Here is a 20513-nt window from a genome sequence, read left to right as displayed (position 1 = left end):
AGTTTCATACCTCCTCTAGATGACCTGATATGGAAATAACTATTAAGAATTCACTGTCTTTCCATAACGAATACAGAAACAGTTTAAAAAACAGCAGGACATGAAATACAATGAAAATGAACAACAAAATCAGATATTTTGGGAGATTCTGGGACTCTTTTTCAGCGACAAAACGAAAATAAAAATACAGAAACTACCAAAAAGAAAGAGGAAAATATTAACAACAACAAAAAAAATTCTAATTTGAATCAAGATTCAATTTTCCAGAGAAGGCTGGCACTAGAAACACGAGGGCATGGAATAAAAGAAAAAACTTCCTAATTCGAAGGAAATCAAAATCATATAGCGCCGTACCAGTATTAAAATTATCCAAAACTACTAGTAAAACAAGTTATGTCCATAGACCTATGTCAATTTAGAAAAGTGCTGGATGGTTGGCATCAAAATTATTTATGTGAATAATAAAAACCTTTTGCATAAAACTGTCTTTTATCTAAATTTTGTAAACCGTAGCTTTTTTCATTAATCTGTAATGACAAACCTGAATTTGGCCTAAAAATTGGATTGTTAGTTTAGGCCTAAAAGTTTAGTAGAAACTGTAATGTCTTTAAAGAAAATATATTTTCCTAAATATATGTTTGTATAATGTTATATTACATTGTTATTATTCAATACTGATTGTTTGGGTTAAAGTAGATGGCACTGGACATTTTTCCTCAGTCTCCCATGCTTTTTGGAGGGAATGTTCATCAATATTTAAACTAGTCACTGAACAATTATTTATGTGAATAATAAAAAATTTTTGCATAAAACTGTCTTTTATCTAAGTTTTGTAAACCGTAGCCTTTTTTAAACCATTAATCAGTAGATGACAAACCTGAAATTAGCCTAAAAATTGGATTGTTAATACCTTTCTTCCTAGACATTTAGTAGAAACTCTAATGTCTTTAACCCCTTTCCCAGATAGCCAAACGTAACTAAAGTAGAATTTTACTGAATATATTTTACTAAATATATGTTTGTATAGCATTACATCACATTGTTATTATTCAATACTGATTATTATGGGTTAAAGTAGAGGGCACTGGCTGCTCTTTTTCATTTTTCCTCAGTCTCCCATGCTTTTGGAGGGCATGTTCATCAATATCTAAATTAGTCACTGAAAAAACAGAAGAAGAAGAGGCATATACCTGTTAGTTGGCTAACGACACAGAAGAAGGAGAAGAGGCATATACCTGTTAGTTGGCTATCGACACAGATGAATTGCTTCAAAGTCTTGTGAGTGACACAGTTATCATCCCATATGTTCAGCAATATTGGTTCCAAATTATGAGCATACCATTTTGGCTTATCGCCAACAATTAAGGGATCGAATACACCAGTCTGAACTCGTAAGAACGCCAAGTTGGTTGGTACAAGTGACCATTCAGAAAAATACTCAACTGCCTAAGAAAAAAAGGAAAAGTTATGATTCGTTTCTTTCTCTAAAGAAGAAAATCAGACCAGTCAATTTAAGAAAAACTAACGGTAAATAAATTTTACATGGCCTACAATTGCAGAGCCTCTCTCTCTTCATCTAATTTTATTTTTAAGCGCAAATAATTTACAAAACTAGTCAATCCATTTTGAAAGTATATTCATTTAATTAAAAGATAGACGAGGGAAGGAGAAGTGATTGATATATTTCATTTATTACAATTAATTGCTTCATGTTAGCAAAAGACACAACAACTCCTTGTAGTGAGTGGTTATCTTAGAACAATTAATTTTATGCTCTAACAAATTTTAAGATTAGAAATCAATAAAAACTGCAATAGAATAAGAACTCAGCATTCAGTTTTATTTCATTTTCTTCAGTTTTGTATTCTCTATGCTCTAACCAAAGACATTCAGATTAAGCGATTTTCATACGATTTTTTCTTTATGACCAGAAAGTAAACTATAATCATTTTAATCAAAATACAGAGAAAATATTTTATTCTTGGAAAAAATGTTCCATGTTGAGACTTAATTCTGGTGCCCTTTCTGGTCTTCTGATCCCAAAAATTGTCTTACTTGTCTTTGACTGGGAAATAAAAGTCTCTGAAAGTTTCTAGCGTAACATCAACGACACTCAAAGTCTAGTTAATACTTTTGTTAATAATCTTTTGAGGGGACATTCTTAGAACAAATTACATATAAAAACTCTTATTGCTGAAGTTTCCAACTTAATATCCATAGAAAATGAAATTCTAGCTTGGCTTTTTTTACTGTAGTATCACTTATGTCTGAAGAACAATTAATGTCAGGTATATCGTTCTCTTAAACTGAAAACCAGAATTTTTTTTAGGCAATCTTAAAAATAGATTCCATACAAAACCTTCATATAACATAAAATATAGAAAGGGATTATAACATGATATATAAAGTGAAAACCATCATATCATGAAGCTAAGCAATCATCATGCGTGATGACTGGCTGACTGACCGAAGTTCTAATAGTAGACGGTGCGAAAAGTGTGGTACAATCCCACTTTCTAGGGCCATAAGGAGAGAAAGGTTGAGATGGATAGGGCACGTTCTGCGGATGAAGGATGACAGATAGCCGAAGATTATCCTTTTCGGCCAACCGTCTAGGGATAAAAGGATGCAGAACGTCCACGGTTGGGGTGGGAGGATGTCATAAAGAGAGATTTAAGGGAAATAGAAACCTCCTGGGTGGGTGTAAAGAGGGAGGCTTTGAATAGATTGGAATGGAAGAGGAGCGTGCGTAGCTGTGTTGACCTCAGGCGGCTTGGTGCTGCGATTTGTTGTTAGTAGTAGTAGTTGTATCATGTTTGTTTTCTTATAAATGACAAACAGAACGTACTCTTTTGTAGATTTGAGGACAATGTAAGGAACATCAAATGCTTAGGTCTAAAAATCTTGCCATCTGTAGGAAATCAAATTTCCTTTGGCTTTCTTATTGTAATATCAACAACCTTTGCAGAACAGTTAATGCAAGGTATGTCGATCTCTATAACTGGAAGCCAGAATTTTTTTGGCAATCTTAATATAGATGTCATACAGAAACCTTAAATTATTGCTCGTCAAACAACGTTATTTTGAGCTTAATGCATGCGTATTTCTTTTAGAGTAGTGCCTATGCGTTTTCTAATACCAATCAGATCACCATTAGTTGTAAATTTGAGCAAAAGCAAGGAAAACTAAAATGTTAGACCTAAAAATTATCTAGTTTGAGACTATCCGTTTTTCTTCTTTTTATAATCCCTTTTGTTTTCTACTTGCCAAGCAAGAGAAACCTGACTTTGTCTCACTTTTCTTATCGTAATATCTAAGGCATTTGAAGTACATTTAATATATACCATACAGTGGCGTCATTTAATTCTGAGCTAAGGTAGGGGCTAAGCAACCTTTATGGGCCCCCTAAAGTGGCCGAATAACAGTTGTTGAAGAGCAATATTGCTTCACAGTGGTTAGCACAGGCCTCTCCAAAAATCGACTAATAATAGTAAGAAGCAATTTAAAAGTGTTTAATGAATCCAAAGAGAACTTAAGTGCTGGAAAGTAATTTACAGTTTTATTGCAACTCTGAGAATCGATAAGGTCTAATTTTTCCAAAATATTAACCATAGCATTGAAATCCAACAATTTCACAAGAGCCTTTTCACTAAATATCAACATCAAATCACTGAGCCCTCCGTCACCCACTGTTGATCTTAAATAGGTTTTAAGCAGGATTAGTACATAAAAGAATCTTTCATTACTAGCCGTTGTGATAGACCACTGTAGAAAATATAAACAGTACGATCATCCTAAAAATATCTGTCTGGTACAGTCTCGGTGCGCATAAAAGCTCCTCCCATTTTCTTTGTTTAAACTATCCATTGTTTATTTCTCAGTTCCTCGATCAACTTTGGATAATAGTGCGAACCTGCATTATTTATGATTTTGAAAGAAGAAACAAAGGGGGTGAGCCAGCGAAGTGGTTCGCTACTGTTCCATCTCACAGGTGACTTGAGACTTGACTGAGTGGCGTATCCAGGATTTCTAAGAGCGCGGTTTGGATTAAATTTTAACAAATACGGAAATTTCCAGTGCTAACTTCTGATCAACACTGCAAGAGCGAAATAGCCAAAATTTTATAAATAGTGAGAGAGGAATCCACGAAGTGGCGGGACTATTTGAAATTGGCCACAAAATGTTTTACCATAAAGGGGCAACCTGATAGTTTTAGCACATGTCATCTAATAGGTTTCACAACAATCTGTGGTTTTAGATAGTAATATTGCACTATGGAGCAGAGCATCAAAACCTTTTTCTCCTTGGTAAAGAAAAATATTCCCTTGAATTTTTCCTCTTTTATACTCTTTTTTTTTTGGCCATAAGATGTCCTTCGAAATTTGATGTAGGACCCATGCTGTTCTTCTAATAACTGGTGGAATAGACCTATCCAAGAAAATACCAAACGTCTGTTAAGAACTTTTTTTCGTGAAATTCTTAGTGAGTTTTCAGAAAATAGAAGGACATCAAAAGAATTGTATTTGTGTTATAAGAAGAATACAAAGTAATACTTGTTGTTATTATTGTTGTAAATATTCTGCCACGAACTTGCAAATTACGTAAAACTTATCATCAGAAAGCATTTTTTTATGATTCTTTAAGTTAATCCTGGCGATTCTTGTCATTTCTTTTCCATTTTCTGATTAGCCTACGTACAAATTTGGTATAAAACTTGGAATATTTTAGAATTGTGCTTAGATTATTTGATATTATTTAACCATTCTAGTTAAGTAGCTTATTATGAAGTACCAACCAAACTTTGCTTTGTCTCTAGCACGTTTAGAGCCAGGGGGGGGGGGTATTATCTCTTACTAGATCCACCGATGGCCTTGCTTGCATAATTTAAACAATCCTTAATATCAGAACCCTTATCTCCTTAATGATTGATTATCTCCTTAGCTCCTGGTGATTCTCTCCTTAATGAGCTCCTCAGTACTACAGACAATAAAAATCAAACCCTTCTCAATAAACATACGTGAAAAAAGAAAGTGACTAAATTTAATTTAGCTGCGAGTCTGCATTCAGGCGAACCGCATAGTTTCCCTTTGAGAAAAAGTTGATACAAACTATGGAACTGAAATATCAATGCAAAGCACCAAACTTCCTAATCAAATGTCATCACGTTGTGGCATTGTTCAAATAAAACTTTTTTTTTACCTTTATCATCCTTATAAATTCATTCTTTGCTTTTCTCTCCATTCTCAAACCAATGTTTTACCTTTTGCATTATTACAGCCAGACAAATTATTTTCCTTTTTTTTTTTATCTCTTCAACATATTGCATTCTTCTTATGCCCTAGATGCTCGATTCGTCTTGTTTCTTTTTCCTGTTCTCCAGGCTGTGAATACTGATGCCGCTCGCGTGCCTACCTATGAAAAAACCTATTGTCGCTTATGTTTCTCTTTGTTTATATGTTCTCCGAAGGAGCAGCCTCCCGGTCCGGCTTTGTCTAATGGTTTAGATAGAGGTGATCGTATTGTTTATATTTCTCTACAATGTAATAGACAGAGTAATGAAGAGTTGCATAATTATAAAAACTTCGGAATGCGCTATTAACATTACATTCAGATAATCGCGAAGTCCAAAGAAATCGTTTGGCTTATTGGCTAAAGAGTCTATTTATTTCTCACAATACCCGTTTGCGATGCCAACAGGGTTGTGTCAAAGTAAACTTCTTTGTAATGCACGGCTACACTTGCTAGTCGGCAAGTATTGATAAAGTGCGGCGAATCAACGTCTAACGCAGAGATTGATTCTAACAGTGGAAGAGCTCTTCAGCAGTGAGGAAGCTTTCAAACTTGGAGCACAATCTGTCTATCATAAGAAAATGATACCCTCTGAAATAATTTTTTGTTGATTCTTTCACTGCAGCAAGATTGCTTTTTCCAAAACTCAACATGGTTACAAAATCAGGTAAGCATGAAGCTATTAGCTGTGCACGCTTTGGTCTTTTACATGAAAAATCAGAATTTTGAAAATTTTGCAAAAGGTCTTCAGTGAGACCGCATTGACATAAAAAATTATTTTGCTTTATGACAGATTTCATCAAAACCATCGTCATTTCGTGTGTCTATAATTTTATCTCGCATACCTGCAATAAGAAAAGTAGCTCTAGAGAAAACTAGGTCTACCTCCTGCAGCTGCTCAGACAGAATTCGTGGCACAAAAAATGTTTCCGCTAGATAGAATAGAAATATAAATTCAAATGTCTGAAGTCTGGTTGCGTGTCAGTGGACCTGAGCTGCCGATTCCTCGTCACACGATGTTCTGAAAATTGATGAAACAGCCAAAATACAGTTGTATCTATTCAGTACTTTGTTCACCGATCTATTCTAGCATGCCCATCTTGAAGTAGATGATTTCTCCAGCTGAAGAACAACTATGCCAATGCCTCTCTGAGCATTAACAAAAAGTTGGTAGCGTTTAATGCTATTCGCGATAAAACAGTACAGCTCTTGAAGAATGGACAAGAAGGGCCATTAGCTGCAACGAGCGTGGCAGCTAATGTTAATTGCATGTGGTGCAATTGCATACGGGCTCGCCCACCTGAAAAGTAGCCTTTCATGACACTGGCTTGATATTTTCAATGAAAAATTGAAAAAACAACAAATTTTTACCTCCCTCTAAATGTTGAACAATAAATCCCCACCATCGTAAATTTTCTTGAATTGACACCAATTGATAGGTCATAGTTTTTCCTTCAATGGTCAGGTTGTTCTTGTATAGCTCTTATGTGTTATGTTTTTTCATGTTTTTCTCACCTTTTTTTTATAAGTTGGTTCCAACCAAGTCAAAAAAATTTTTCTTGTCTTTCTTATCTTTTCCGAAATCTAAAAAAATAATTGTTCTGAAATTCACTCTTTGATTTTTTCAAAATTCCAGAAGCTAAATTTCAAGACAATTCAAGAAACAAAATTCATGAAATAACCATTTTGAATGAAATCAAATTTCAAATTTAACTTGTTGACTGAGGCAAAGAAGAAAAAGCACAAGGAATTGGCGAAGTCCCAAACGGTCTGGTGTCTATTAACAATAATACGTCTATCAAACGCAAAAACTCCGCCGTTGTACAAAATGGTATTTTATTTACAAAGTCCAGAAACAGTGAAGAGTCAGAAAAAGTCAGAACACAGTCAAAAAGAGACTCAAATAAATATAGAGTACATAATACGTATATATAGAGGGGATTGCTGCTTCGGAATTACATAACCAATATAATACTACAACTAACAATTCAGCGCAGCACCAAGCCGCCTGAGACCAGCCCAGCTGCACACGCTCCTCCTCCATTCCAATCTATTCAAAGCTTCCCTCTTTACACCCTCCCAGGAAGTTCTCATTTCCTTTAAAGTCTTCTTTATGACTGCCTCTCACCCCAACCGCAGAAGATCTGATTTCCCTTTAGCCCTAGATGGTTGGCCAAAGAGGACAATCTTCTGCAATCTGTCATCCTTCATCCGCAAAACGTGCCGCAGCCATATCAACCTTTCTCTCATTATAGCCCTAGAAAGCGGGATTGAACTACACTTTTCGTACAGCCTAGGGTTTGAAATAGGGTCAGTCAGCTGGGTACCCAGAACAATCCGTAGGCAATTTCTCTGGAAAACATCTAGCAAATCTTCATCCACTTTCCGAAGCACCCATGTTTCAGAGCCATATTTGACCACTGTCATCACTGTAGCTTCCAATATTCTAATCTGGTTTACAGACTTATCTTCCTATTCTTCCAAAATTTTCAGATCCTGTGTCAATTACTTTATTTAATGAAAGTTGGTCACATTGGCTGTAACAACAAGGCAATAAAAATGTGCCCCGATATATGAAATAGGAATAATAAATAAATATGTTTGGGAATGAAGCCCACAATATATTGTTGTGAAGTAGAGCTATATTAGAAACGGATTTGTTTTAACTGACAACACTTTTACACAATTTTTTTCACACTTCAAATCAAATCAACAGAAACTGTGACGACTGATTTAGGGCCGTTTCTGGAATCAGAGTGGCGCTATAGCCCCATCTAGCCCCTTCACCCTAAATGACGCCGCTGATCAGATATGATAACATATATAACATAAAACATATAATAACAAATTTGGTCCTCTTCAAGCTGGAAGCGAGAATTTGTATTAAAGACATTATTTGAACAATAATACCGCCAAAAGTGTATGTTTTTCCGATTTTCTTGGATTTCACTTCTTTTTTTCTTTTTTTTTGGAAAAACGCCATTTCAAACTTTATCGACTGTACCTTTGCAGAATATAAAAGAAAGAACCAAAGAACAATAAACATAGGAAAATGTTTCGGTAAAAGCAAATTTACTTGCCTGAGTTCTACACAGTTTTTGTAAAAAAGGGCCCAGCTTTCCTCTAGAACGTAAAAAGCTATCAATTTGAAAAGCTACCACTGGTCTTGGATAGAGTCTAAGCGTTCTCGTGTGTTCAGTAAAGTTGGCAAGAAGATTCTGAGAATTTAAAAACCGTACCTGAAAAAAAAGGAAATTATAGCTGTTTTCGAAATGTACTCTGTTTATAATTTCAAATTTATCTCCAGTTATTTAAAGCAAATCTAATCTCCAGAACCATTAAATGAAAGACTAACGTAAGAGCAAAGGGTTTTGGGAAATGAAGGTTGTAAAAATAATTTTTAATGTATATAATTAACATTTATAGAGAAAACTACGAAAGTATCCACTTATAAAACACAATTCAGGTTTATGAACTATTATAATTTAAATTATTGGAGATTACGCACTAAACAAGAACAAAAATATATGACAAAGGTGTTTGAAATTGATAGTCAACAGGATTGATATTTTTAATTTATTTGTAAGTAGCATATAGCTAACTAAAAGGTAATCTATAGCCTGTAATTTAAATTTGTGGGATTAAAAAAAAAACTTATTTAAAAAAATTAACATATAAAACAAACCTCTAAAGAACCTTACAAATAAAATAAAAATAAATCCAAATAACATTATACGTTAAATCATAAAAGCGAATAATTTGGAACATCAATCTTCACTAACAGACCTCTTGCTTTAAACCCTTTTCGTTTATTATGTATTTCACTAGTTCCCACCATGCATTGTAGATAGCCCAACCGGTCTAACTACCTGGTTATAAGACAACAAGCCAGGAGGAATAGTCAGGGACATCGAGAGCTAAGATTGCGGCCAGGGACAAATGTCTGGAAAATCTTTTTTGAGCTGCTATCTTCTTTAGCTGCAATCCTTTCTAGAAAACAAAGAGACCTTTGGGCAATCAATCACACTAATATATCTTTTTTGAGTAACTCAGTAGATAATGCTCTTGATACCATAGAGACAGTACCGAAAAACAGGATGAATGGGATTGTAACAGCTTAGCAACATTAGAAACAATCACACTGCAATTAAGTATCATTATTGTAGTGTTGACGACAGAGTGAACATCAAGGGAAAATTAGACTGCAGAAAATGTTACTTCCAGACCGGCATGAAGACCTAGCGCAAGAAACCATGTGTCCTTTCTAACAAATGAGTTGGTAAGAAGATCGACAGATCTAACCATAATAATAAGATAAGCCTGCTTTAAAGTAAAAGCGGGTTGAGGGTAGAATTTTGTACATTTCTTACCATGGCAACACGTGTCGCAATATCAACAGAATCAACGTCATTCCCAAATATGAACGGATTGAAGCTGTTGGAAGACATCTCCGGGTCCTCCTGATTTGCTGGCTGTTCTCTTTCTTTCTTTGGCAAAGTGGAAGACATGCTAGACAGTGCCTAGAATAAACATATGCCTAAAATTATCAAGTATTTTTCACTGACACATTTGGCGATAAGCTGGAAAATTTAATGTCAGTAATACCGTTTGAAGACACTTTCAAGGTTTGAATGCCTTATCAGTTTTTAGCCATAATTTTTTTCTTTTTTTTTTTTAATCCCAGCCCTTCCGAGTAGATTGCTTAAGCAGCATGAAAGTAAAAATTAAATTATTAAGGAGCTCAATGTTTCAGGATTTACCATGCAATCTGATTTTAGAATCTTGAACGTCTGATAATAGATCTTGTGTAAATCCTTAAATATCTTCAAATATGTAAATAGGCTTCTTTTACATGCTCTAGTTATTGTATTTTTTTTGCAAGATATTTTTGATGTTCTGATTAATTTAATGACTGAGCTTAAAAAGCTAAAGAAGCACCATTAGAAATATTTACCCAAGAAAACTAATTTATAGGAGCAAAAGTAAAAAAAGTAAATTTTTTGTGGTTTAAATATTCTCCTCTTTTTTGGTTCGTCACTTCTTAAGCATAGGCATAAATTCTACTTCAAAATAAAAATTTCCGTTAGCTTCAATAATTATGATATTAGCTTAAGCATAAAGAATTAAATGAAGCAGTATCAGATAAAAGCAAATAATATTAGCCAAAGGTATAAAACGTGTGATGTAATTTAAAAGTAAAGTACATTAGATAAAACAATATCAGATAAAGGGAAATCAGGTATAATATCAATTAACAGCAAAATAAATTGAATTAGGCAAGTCTTAAGGATTGGTAATAATTACTAATTTGCATTTTTGAAGATTTGTCATATGTATTTGCCATAAATTTGCCACAAGCAAATATTTCATAGCCATATTTTAAAAGCAGCAAACTAAACAAGCTAAGTTACAAAGTAATTCAAAATACATCAATTTGTGGATTTTTCTAGGCAATGAGGAAAAATCTAAGCACAATCAGGAAAATTGAGTATTGATAGAATAAGTGAGCCTTAATATAATCTCTAAAAACCAAATTTATGGGGTGTAATAGATAACATTCTCCTTATTGCGGTAAAACTGCAAATTTTATTGATGCAAGCATGCCCTATCCTTATAAATGATATACACTGATATACAATATAAAATAAATATAAATAATATATAATAGATGAAATAAAATAGAAATAATGAATTTTCAAGCCGGAAAATTAAAAAATAGGGTTCTGGTGATATAAATTTTAATGATTTATAGAAAAACGATTATACGTAACACCATGTCATTCCGCAACACTGTCTGGTAATTTTAGACATGTATATATTGCAATATGTGCCATGATAAATACTTTGAAAAATAATGTTATGCTGAAATCACTTGGTCAATGGCAGAAAAATAATGAAACCTATCTTGAATAATGCTAAACTTAAAATAAACTAAAAGAACACTTTGCACTAAAAAGGACCAGAGAGCCTACTTGAGCTCAACACCACTTGCAACAAATGGTGCATATAGCCACCTTTCCAAAGGTTGTTTTTATTACTAAATTTGCGGCACCAGGTATAATTAAATATCTGATTTGCCGCCAGTCTTTTATCGAATTTTTTAGATGACTATTGAATATTCTTTTTGAAAGAGTCAACAGGGAAACTTTAAGCGATAACTTCCTCAGAGAGATCATTCCAGATCGACGTGCAACGTCGGATGAAGCTGGTCTTCAAGTGCTGTGTTCTCGGCTTGCCAACCTCAAGATAACGGGACCGAGCTGTGTGTCTTGTTGGTTTAACAATTAGAAGCAAAATACGAGAAAGCTTAAGAGAAGGAGTTGAATTTAAGTACTGATAAATAACAACCATCGATGCTACACCAAAGCTATCACTAACAGGCTAGAGATAGTCGTGGGAAAAGACCAAACTTGCCCTATTAGCTCTATTTTCGATTTTTGGAGTGGTGCCAGTAACGTTTTCGGAGCATCAGCATACAATGGGCATCCGTACTTGGCAGTGGGTCTGATTTGATTCCATCGTAAGCACAAGTTTACCATTTTAGCAAAATTGAAAAAGTAAAAGAATAGCGATTAGTCCCACGAAGAAAAGTTGGTAGGTATAAAGTTAATCCTCAACTATGTAAAAACCATAATAAATAAACGAATTTCTAAGTGTAAACTTAAAATACGTAAAAGATGTAATTACAACAAATTTACGACGTAAAAATGCCCTTCTCTTAATCCGAACTAATGCAGGCAGCATGCATCCGAACCAAGCATGCAGGCAGGTGCTTCCAAACATGCCCCCCGAAATGCTATGACTTTAATATATTTATAATCTACTTATGTTGTTCTTACCCATTATTGGTCTCAATAGTACGCCTAACCAACTAAAATCATGTATATGCCTCTATCCATAATAACAATTGGCAAAGTTATGATTGACAAGGTCTGAATATCTTTTCAAAATATTTGTCATATTTATCTCAAATAAATCATTTTTTACTACAGTTTTCCAGAGAAGGGCTCTTCGGGCTCATGTGAAATGTATTTGCTCCCCTTTCCCCCCGTGCGAAGGTCTTTTATGAAACTAAACATAAATCAACACAATATAAGGCTCAAGCCATGCAAAAGAACGTGCATAACTTGAGTCCATAGATCGTGAAATATACACAAATCCTACCTTCACACAGGAGGGGGTCGGGACAGAGTCTCTTTAAGAAGGAGGTGGAATTCGAATCCCATAATATGCACAATAAAAATCCTTGAATAATTCTGATTTCAACAAGCCATAATATGTCTGCCACCCCACTAAAAGGCATCAATGAAGCCTCTGTTTTAAATTGGGGTATTTGCACAAGCTCACACCCATGCTCCAGATACAACACGCATCACAACAAGGGCTACAGCTACAGCATGAAACTCCAAAGTTAAAAATCATTTCAAAATGGCAGTAAAATGTCTAGGATTCAACAAACTAAAATTGTGTTTTATCGTTATTGCTAATGATTGTGTTTTAAGTTACATTACCTTTAAAAAAAAAAGAAATAGGAGTTATAACTTCTTTATAAAATTAAAATGTGTTCATCGTAAGTTATACCTTTTTTTTTTTTTTAACTTTCAAATCGATTATTATATCAACCCAACCCGTCCGCGTATGATCTGGTTTTCCTTTGGATCTGGTTTTCGGTACATCAGAAGGTGTCACATCCGTAAAACAGGATCTGCCATCTTAACCTTTATCCCATTATATACCTAGAAAGCGAGAGCTCTCGTGTTCACCATAAATAAATAAGTAATACTGCTCTGTTTTCGCCTATTCTATCAAACAGTTCGTGGTAACGAACTGTAAGTAAGGAGCGACACGGCTCAATAGTAACCCAAACTCTAAAAAATTGAATTTTTGATACCAGAAGATGCATCAAAAGAATCGGATTTTTCTGCTGATTTCAAATATATAAATTTTAGTCTTAAGTTTAGTTTTACCAATCAAAAGTTACGCGCCTGAGAAAAATTGCCTTATTTTCGGAAAAAGGGGAAAACAACCCCTAAAAGTCATAGAACTTTAATGAAAATCACACATCAGATTCAGCGTATCAGAGAACCATACTATAGAAGTTTCAAGCTCCTATCTGAAAAAATGTGGAATTTTGTATTTTTTGCCAGAAGAAAGATCACGGATGCTTGTTTATTTCTTTTTTTTTTCCCAGGGGTGATAGTATCGATCCAGTAGTCCTAGAATATCGTGAAAGGGCTCATTCGAACGGAAATTAAAAGTTCTAGTACCCTTTTTAAGTGACAAAAAAAATGGAGGGCAACCTGGCCCCCTCCCGCGCTCATTTTTTCCCGAAGTAACCCAATCAAAATTTTGAGATAGCCATTTTGTTCAACATAGTCGAAAATCTAATAAATATGTCTTTGAGAATAACTTAATTCCCCACAGTTCCCGGGTGAAGGGCTGCAAGGTATGAACTTCGTCCATTGTTTACATATAGTATTGGTTAATGGGAAGTATACAGACATTTTCTGGAGGTTTTTTGCCTGTTGGGGGGTCGGAGGAGGGGGTTACGGGGGAGGACAACGGAGGATGTTTCCATGGAAGAAGGGGCATTTCTATGAAGGGGGCGCCGCATTCCCCAGCATTATTTAAAAAACGATCAGAAATTAAAGAAAAAAAAACAATTTTTTCAACTGAAAGTAAGGAGCAACATTAAAACTAAAAACGAACAGAGAGGGTGTTTGCCCCCTAGTCAATACCTCGCTCTTTACGGTAAAGTTTTTTTAGTACTTTCAAAAGAGCTATCTATTCTAATTTACCAGCCTTTGTGATTCAGGGGTTTGTAATCCGAACGAAATTCGAACTTTAGTGTAAAGAGCGAGGTATTGACTAGGGGGCGAACTCCCTAATATACGTAATAAAAACATACGAATATAGAAGTTCGTTACGTAAGTTAATTCGTAAGTTACGTCAGAACAAAATTTCGAGAAAGCCATTCAGCCAAAAAAAAAGTAAAATTAATATGCAAATTTCGTTTTCATTATTCATGAACGGTGAGTCAAAATCAAAGCTGCATTAATTTAAAACGTTCAGAAATTAAATAAAAAAACAAGTTTTTTAAGTGAAAATAGGGAGCGACATTAAAACTTAAAACGAACAAAAATTATTCCGTAAATGAAAGGGGCTGTCCCCTCCTTAAAGCCTCGCTCTTTACACTAAAATTTAACTCTCTCTCACAACTTTGCTACTTAAAACAATAAAAAACTTTAGCGTAAAGAACAGGGCGTTGAGGAGGGGACAGTCCCTTTCATTTACGGAATGATTTCTGTTCGTTTTAAGTTTTAATGTCGCTCCTTACTTTCAGTTAAAAAAAACTAGTTTTTTTATATTTAATATGGTAAGGATTCGATCAATCTTATTCTTCTGTAGAATTTTCATTTACAGCTTAGAAACGAGCAGAAATCACTCACCAAGTAAGAAACTCAAGACACCATCTTTAAAATGATGATAAACAAAGTTTAATGGAGTACTTTTTTTTCGTTAGACATGACGGAACAGCTAGTGAGTCACTCAGAGATAAACATTATTTTTTCGTTCAATCAAAAATTCCCCTGTCAGATTTCTGACACATAAAAAAGCTACGATATTTTTGCGTCGCACTTAACGTTCAATGACTGGAAAAGTTCAATAGAGTTCATTTCCATTATCATCTTTTCTAGTAGCTTCTTTGCAAATCGGATGCGGGCATTCTCAGACGGAAAAACAATTTAGGATCTGATGAGCTGTGAAAAGCGGTTCTGAAATATCACTTAAAAACATTATTTCTAAGATATATATATTTTTCAATGTTCTAACTTGCGTAAAGGCACAAGTGTCATAGAATTAAAGACGGAATGCTTTGAAGTGGGATACCTAAACATTAGATTAAAAAGAAACTTCTAAGAACTACTTCAATTTCTTTCTAAAAACTACTTCAATTTCCATTTCACTTTTTTTCAATTTCTTTTCAAAAACTCTGTGTCGAACATCAACAAAAAGTAATTTTTACGTCACTGGCAGAGGATCATAGTTGCAGCGATATCTGCAAACTATTAAAGATTGAACCACGGCCAAAAAGGACCGAAATTTGAAAACGTATTTTGAAAAAAAAACTGTCTATTAAGAAAAAATTGCCATTGAAGTTGATTCAGGAGCAGTAACTATTATTTCCATTAATCTTACCGCCGAAAGTTTATTACGAATACAAATTTTTGGGAATTTCGAAAAATAGCCTAAAATCCCTCAAAAAGGTCGGAGATCAAAATGAAAAGTGTCCTGTTGGAATCATCATGACTTAAAACGGTGAATTACACTCCCCCATCTTATAAATTTTTTTTGTTTGCCAGTAATAGGGCACTAGAACGTCGTAGAGGGCCTGTTAATGGTCCATTTGAAAGAAAATTTTAACGCCTTCCTGCTTTAAAAATTCACCTTCATAGAGCAATCATAAAATTCCACACGACACCAAAAACAGCACTTCAGAAAGGCTGGGAAACATGAATATGGTACTTTCACAATCAAAAACCTAAGTTTTACAATCCTGTCTATTATATAGTCCCTCCCTCAGCCTCCTTAGTAGGTTTCACAAATCGCGTGATGACTGGCAGAAACAGCAGACTTTGGCAAATCTTTGGAAATATGTTTAATGGTGCAAAAGCTAAGGTTAGAGGCTAAAGAGGAATAGCGTGGCTTATGTTTGCAAGCAGGAAGAAGTCTTTTTGGAGAACACATGAAATCAGCATAAAACTAAAAAAAAAAACACTGGTTACGATTCTTGATTCCGTGTACACGGTTGTAAAAATTATTAACGAGTTTCCTTATTGCTCTAGAAGGACAGATGAGTGAATCAGAAGTCAAATTGGTCAGTTTTATTAATAAAACAAGGAAAAAATTAGGAAAACACGTCTCTGGTTTTGATTAAATATACTAATTATCTAATGGAACAAATTCCAGTTTTGTCCGGGGACTTGTTTATTTATATGTAATTTTAATACGTAATTAAGCACATTTCATTATGATTTGATTTTAGAAACTCAAAAATTTTCCATATTAACAGATGAACAAATTTTAATCGGTATATTTAGGCAAAAAGCTTGTGAATAGACATTGTTAAGAGTAGGCAACTGATTTGTCTTTAATGTGCCTCATGAACAGCTCAATTATGCAGCCAGCCAGACAAGTTCAGCATTAAATCTAGGCAGTTAGGAAACAATGTTTTTGACTAAGCTACGTACAAAAAGAATTAAAAAATAATATTAAAATAAGAAGAACTAAAAAATAATTTCAACTAATGCAAAAAGTGTACTTTACAAACCTGTTCCATCGATTTCATGGCCTGAAAGGTAGAAAATGAGAAAAAATTGAGAGCATAGAAGACAGAAACTGAAGACAACTTTAATAAAGCATGAAAACGTCATATTAGAAGAAACAGCGCAGGTGGAACTAATAAAGTTTAACTAATATCTCTATTTTTATTGAAAGTAAAAACACCCTTATTTAGTTTGCACGTGGGAGAAGATGATAATTCTTTTAATGATTGTTCTCATTATTAGTATTATTGCTCTGCAACACAAAAATGACTTGAACCTACCCTTTGCTTCAAAAGAAGAAAAAGTTCAGAGACTAAGGAACTATTACTTTTTTATGTAAGGTTCATTTCCAGGTATTCTTTTTGCAAATTATCCTTCAGTATCGAATCTGGAATTTATGCTAAATCATAAATTTTACTCCATATTTTAAAAACATAAATTTAAGTATCTTGCGCCAACCATTTGATTCAGTGATATATATTTACTTCTTATTCAATTCTGGTTCTATGTCCGATTTGATTCAGTGAGTTATACTTACTTCGCATAGCTTTTTTTTAAAGAGATTTTAGCAAAACAAATAAAATAGTCAAAGTAGATTATCTATTTTGAATTTCAGTACTTTCTGAACGTTTCACACTAAAATATTTTTGGACCAAATCAAACTGTCAAAATGTGGCAATCTGCCAAACTTGCAAAACCGAACTGTCGCATTTTTAAGCATCATTTTACTTTTTCCAAATTTTTGCTATTAAAGACTTAGAAGCTGATAAACATCCTAAAAAACAATACAAACTCAAAATTCAAGCTCAAAATCTATTGAATTGTTTATTATTATTGGATGTATTTCTTGAATGTATTTAAGCCCTGTTGAATGAACTGAACAACTCTTAAGTTAAATGAAGTAAAAACTAAAGTTTCTTATTGAATTTGTTGAAGTAAATTTAAAGTATTCTGTCAACGTTGGAATATTGGTATAAACCATTCTAACACAGGGAATATTTTCGGAACGGGGTGGTGTATAGGGATGGCTGGGCATAAGAACCATCGTTGAAATGTAGATTAGGTAGGTGATATGTCTCAAGCCCTCAACTTTCATTTATGAAGGCAACACTTCATAACAGCCTTCTAAACCCTCCCCAGATTAAAGGTCAATAGGGTTTCAATTGCCGATACATATTCACCTTTGACGTCTTAAGAACTAATAAAATCCAGAACCATGTGCTCCTGTACCTTTCAGTAAAAGAAAGGAAATGCACCCACAGTCTAAGTCAAGGCTGCCAACGTTTATTACGTGCACCTCTAGTTGGGTCTAGTCCAGATTTCTGTGGATATTTTTTTTTGCAAGAATTTCTAGATAATTACCTAAGATGGTACGGATTTGAAATATTTTTTCGTAAGAAATCGTGCTTTCTCTGCTAAATGAGGTTCGAACACACTGTGCTCAAAAAGACACCTTCTCAATAATCATTAAACAATAACTAAATGTGGCACAAGAGTGTGATTTAAGATGAGGCGCGACATAGTAAAGGTTCGATGATGAAGTGCGACGAGGTACGATGAGGTGCTACGAGTGCAAACATAGTAAAAGGCTGGGAGCAACTGGTTTAAACAGCTACTTTTATTGACATATGTGTTACTTGTATTGCCAAATTAAAATGTTTTTTTACCCTAAATCTTTCAATTTGGTTAATAAATAATGCAGAAAATGACAAAGAAGATTCAATTTTTACCACGCTAAACTTTCGTATGTTTTTATCTTTGTGAGGCGAAGTACTTTGAGTATTGTTACCTGTGAAATCGGTTTTTAAGTTTTTAATTTCTAGATTTTCTTTAACTAGGTTTTTAAATATACATTAAAAGATAAAGCAAAGCCCCCATAACAAAGATAGTTGTAGGAAGTAAAAAAATATTCTTAAAAATGCATAGTAAATTTTTATGATATTAAAAGCTCGATTTATACGAAATTTTCAAGGGAAAAGGGGTATTTAAATGCACAAAGATTACAAAAATTCCGGCTGCTTGAAGTTTTTACAAGAATTTTTTTAGGTTTTACCTAAATTTCCTGAGCTCTTACTCAATTCTTTGATAGCAAGCATGCGTAAAATTATTTTTTTTTTAATAAGCAAAGAGTTTAGTATTTATAGTATCAAACCCTAGCCAAAGACTGAAATATCATCTTAGTAACCTCTATAAAAAAAAAAAAAAATATAGATGACCTGAAAAACATAATATATTTTCAATCATGGAATTAGATCAAGTTTCATCAAATATTGAAATATCATCCTATGTTCAATATTTACCTGTTTCAGATGATTTCTCAGGATTCCACACTCTGGTTCGGAGAATTTGGGTACCTCTTCGTATTTCATGGATGGGACAAGTTTCCCGGAATCCAAGTCAACAAGCCAAACATCCTCAGGCAGTCTAAACAAGAAAATTGTTAGTCTCATCCTTGCTTATTAATCATATGTAAACTAGTGCCCTTGGGACCATGTTCACTAATTACTTTTTTTTGGCCAAAACTTCACTTCACTGTATCTATGAGAAAACTTTCAAAAAAAAAAAAAATCTACAAAATTGGTTACTATTAATTTAAAAATTCTGGCCACTCAGGTTTCAGAAAGTATAAAAATTGAAAACAATTATTTTATTTTGAAAGTCAATACAGGAACTGCTAAGTGTTATTTTGCGTTAGATAATGAAATATAATCAGAATTATAATGGCTACTTTTGATGTTAGTTCTACAAAGTCCGGCACAAGCCTGCCTAATTATGTTCTAAACTAAAAAGTATTTGATATTTTCTGTCTCGTAATAAGATATTTTATTCATAAAAATCACTTGAAAGGACTTAAGGCTCCTGCTGCATGATTTGTGGCGTAGGGAGCGTAGCAACTTCACCCTTCCAGGTGGACGGATCTGCTGCTAAGAGGGAGGCCTCGTCGGCAGCAACGTCGGCCATGTTGAGAAAATTATGTTGGCTGTCCTTCCACCTGGTCAGAGATCTACCCCTCGGGCACGACCGACCAAGGGATGTGGGGTCAAAATGTATATATGATTCTATCAAGGGCTATTGGTGGCATCCGAAGGAGATGTCCAAACCATCTGAGAGCTCGCTGGGCAATTTTAGTTGAGATTGGAAGTTGATGAGTAAGGGCAAGGAGTCTTTCATTGAACAAAAAAACTTTCCATCGCAACCCCTCGGTTCGCCAAAGTTGCTTCGTCTAGCAGGCCTATCATGCTTAAGATGGTAGATTTGAGGGACCGTATCTCACCAGCGGCGTAGAGCAGGACTGAATTCACGGATAAGTTATATATGTGCATCTTCGCGTGCCTAGAAATATGGGCGATCTCCAGATGGCATTGAGTCAGAAAAATAGAAGCTTAATAATATTAAATTACATACAACTGCATTTCCCTGAAAAAAAAATATATTGGCATCTGCATTTAAAAAAACATTACCAGGCTTCTATATGATGGTAAATGGCAACTTGGCTCAGTCATAATATGTTGGACTGACAGGGAGGTGTGTCAGTCATGAAGTTTCTAATCATATTTCGGCGTTGTCGTGTCTCAAGTCGTATATTACTATTCACACTACTGAGATTTCCACACTGCTGAGGTAATTCAGCAGGGATGTGTATTTGAAATAGCACTTTGGTTCTTCTGATCCACATTGCCTAGCTGATCTCCATATGAAGGCGGCTTAATATTAAGTGCTTGGCAATTAACTCAGAAGTGTGAAAATTTCAGATACATGACAATGACGATTATTCTATGGAGCTTTCTTTCTTCTGGGAGATATTGTGTACACCGTTTAAAAGCTTTAGTCAATTTAAGATTGGTCTTTAGAGCGTTTAGAATACTAGCATATTTGAGGAAGTTTTTACAAATGTTG

General features: G+C 34.3%; 1 protein-coding gene across 4 annotated transcripts in view; it reads right to left on the bottom strand.

The window, feature by feature from the left end:
• Rab3-GEF (Rab3 GDP-GTP exchange factor) overlaps positions 1-20513 on the bottom strand; it is a 231527-nt gene that overhangs the window by 96723 nt on the left and 114291 nt on the right. For 3 of the 4 annotated variants that reach the window (XM_089099430.1, XM_089099420.1, XM_089099435.1), the window contains 5 exons: positions 18917-19040; positions 16622-16642; positions 9660-9809; positions 8366-8528; positions 1236-1442 (listed from right to left, as the gene is read on the bottom strand). In XM_089099430.1, the coding sequence (XP_088955556.1) occupies positions 1236-1442; positions 8366-8528; positions 9660-9809; positions 16622-16642; positions 18917-19040 (665 nt within the window). The remainder of the gene's footprint in view (positions 1-1235; positions 1443-8365; positions 8529-9659; positions 9810-16621; positions 16643-18916; positions 19041-20513) is intronic. The other variant, XM_089099424.1, reaches the window with a different exon arrangement.

Source organism: Artemia sp. Qi Xiang Cuo, chromosome 2 (assembly GCF_049724085.1).
Source record: "Artemia sp. Qi Xiang Cuo chromosome 2, ASM4972408v1, whole genome shotgun sequence".
Lineage (NCBI taxonomy): Eukaryota > Metazoa > Arthropoda > Branchiopoda > Anostraca > Artemiidae > Artemia > Artemia sp. Qi Xiang Cuo.
This window is presented reverse-complemented; position numbering and strand designations above follow the sequence as displayed.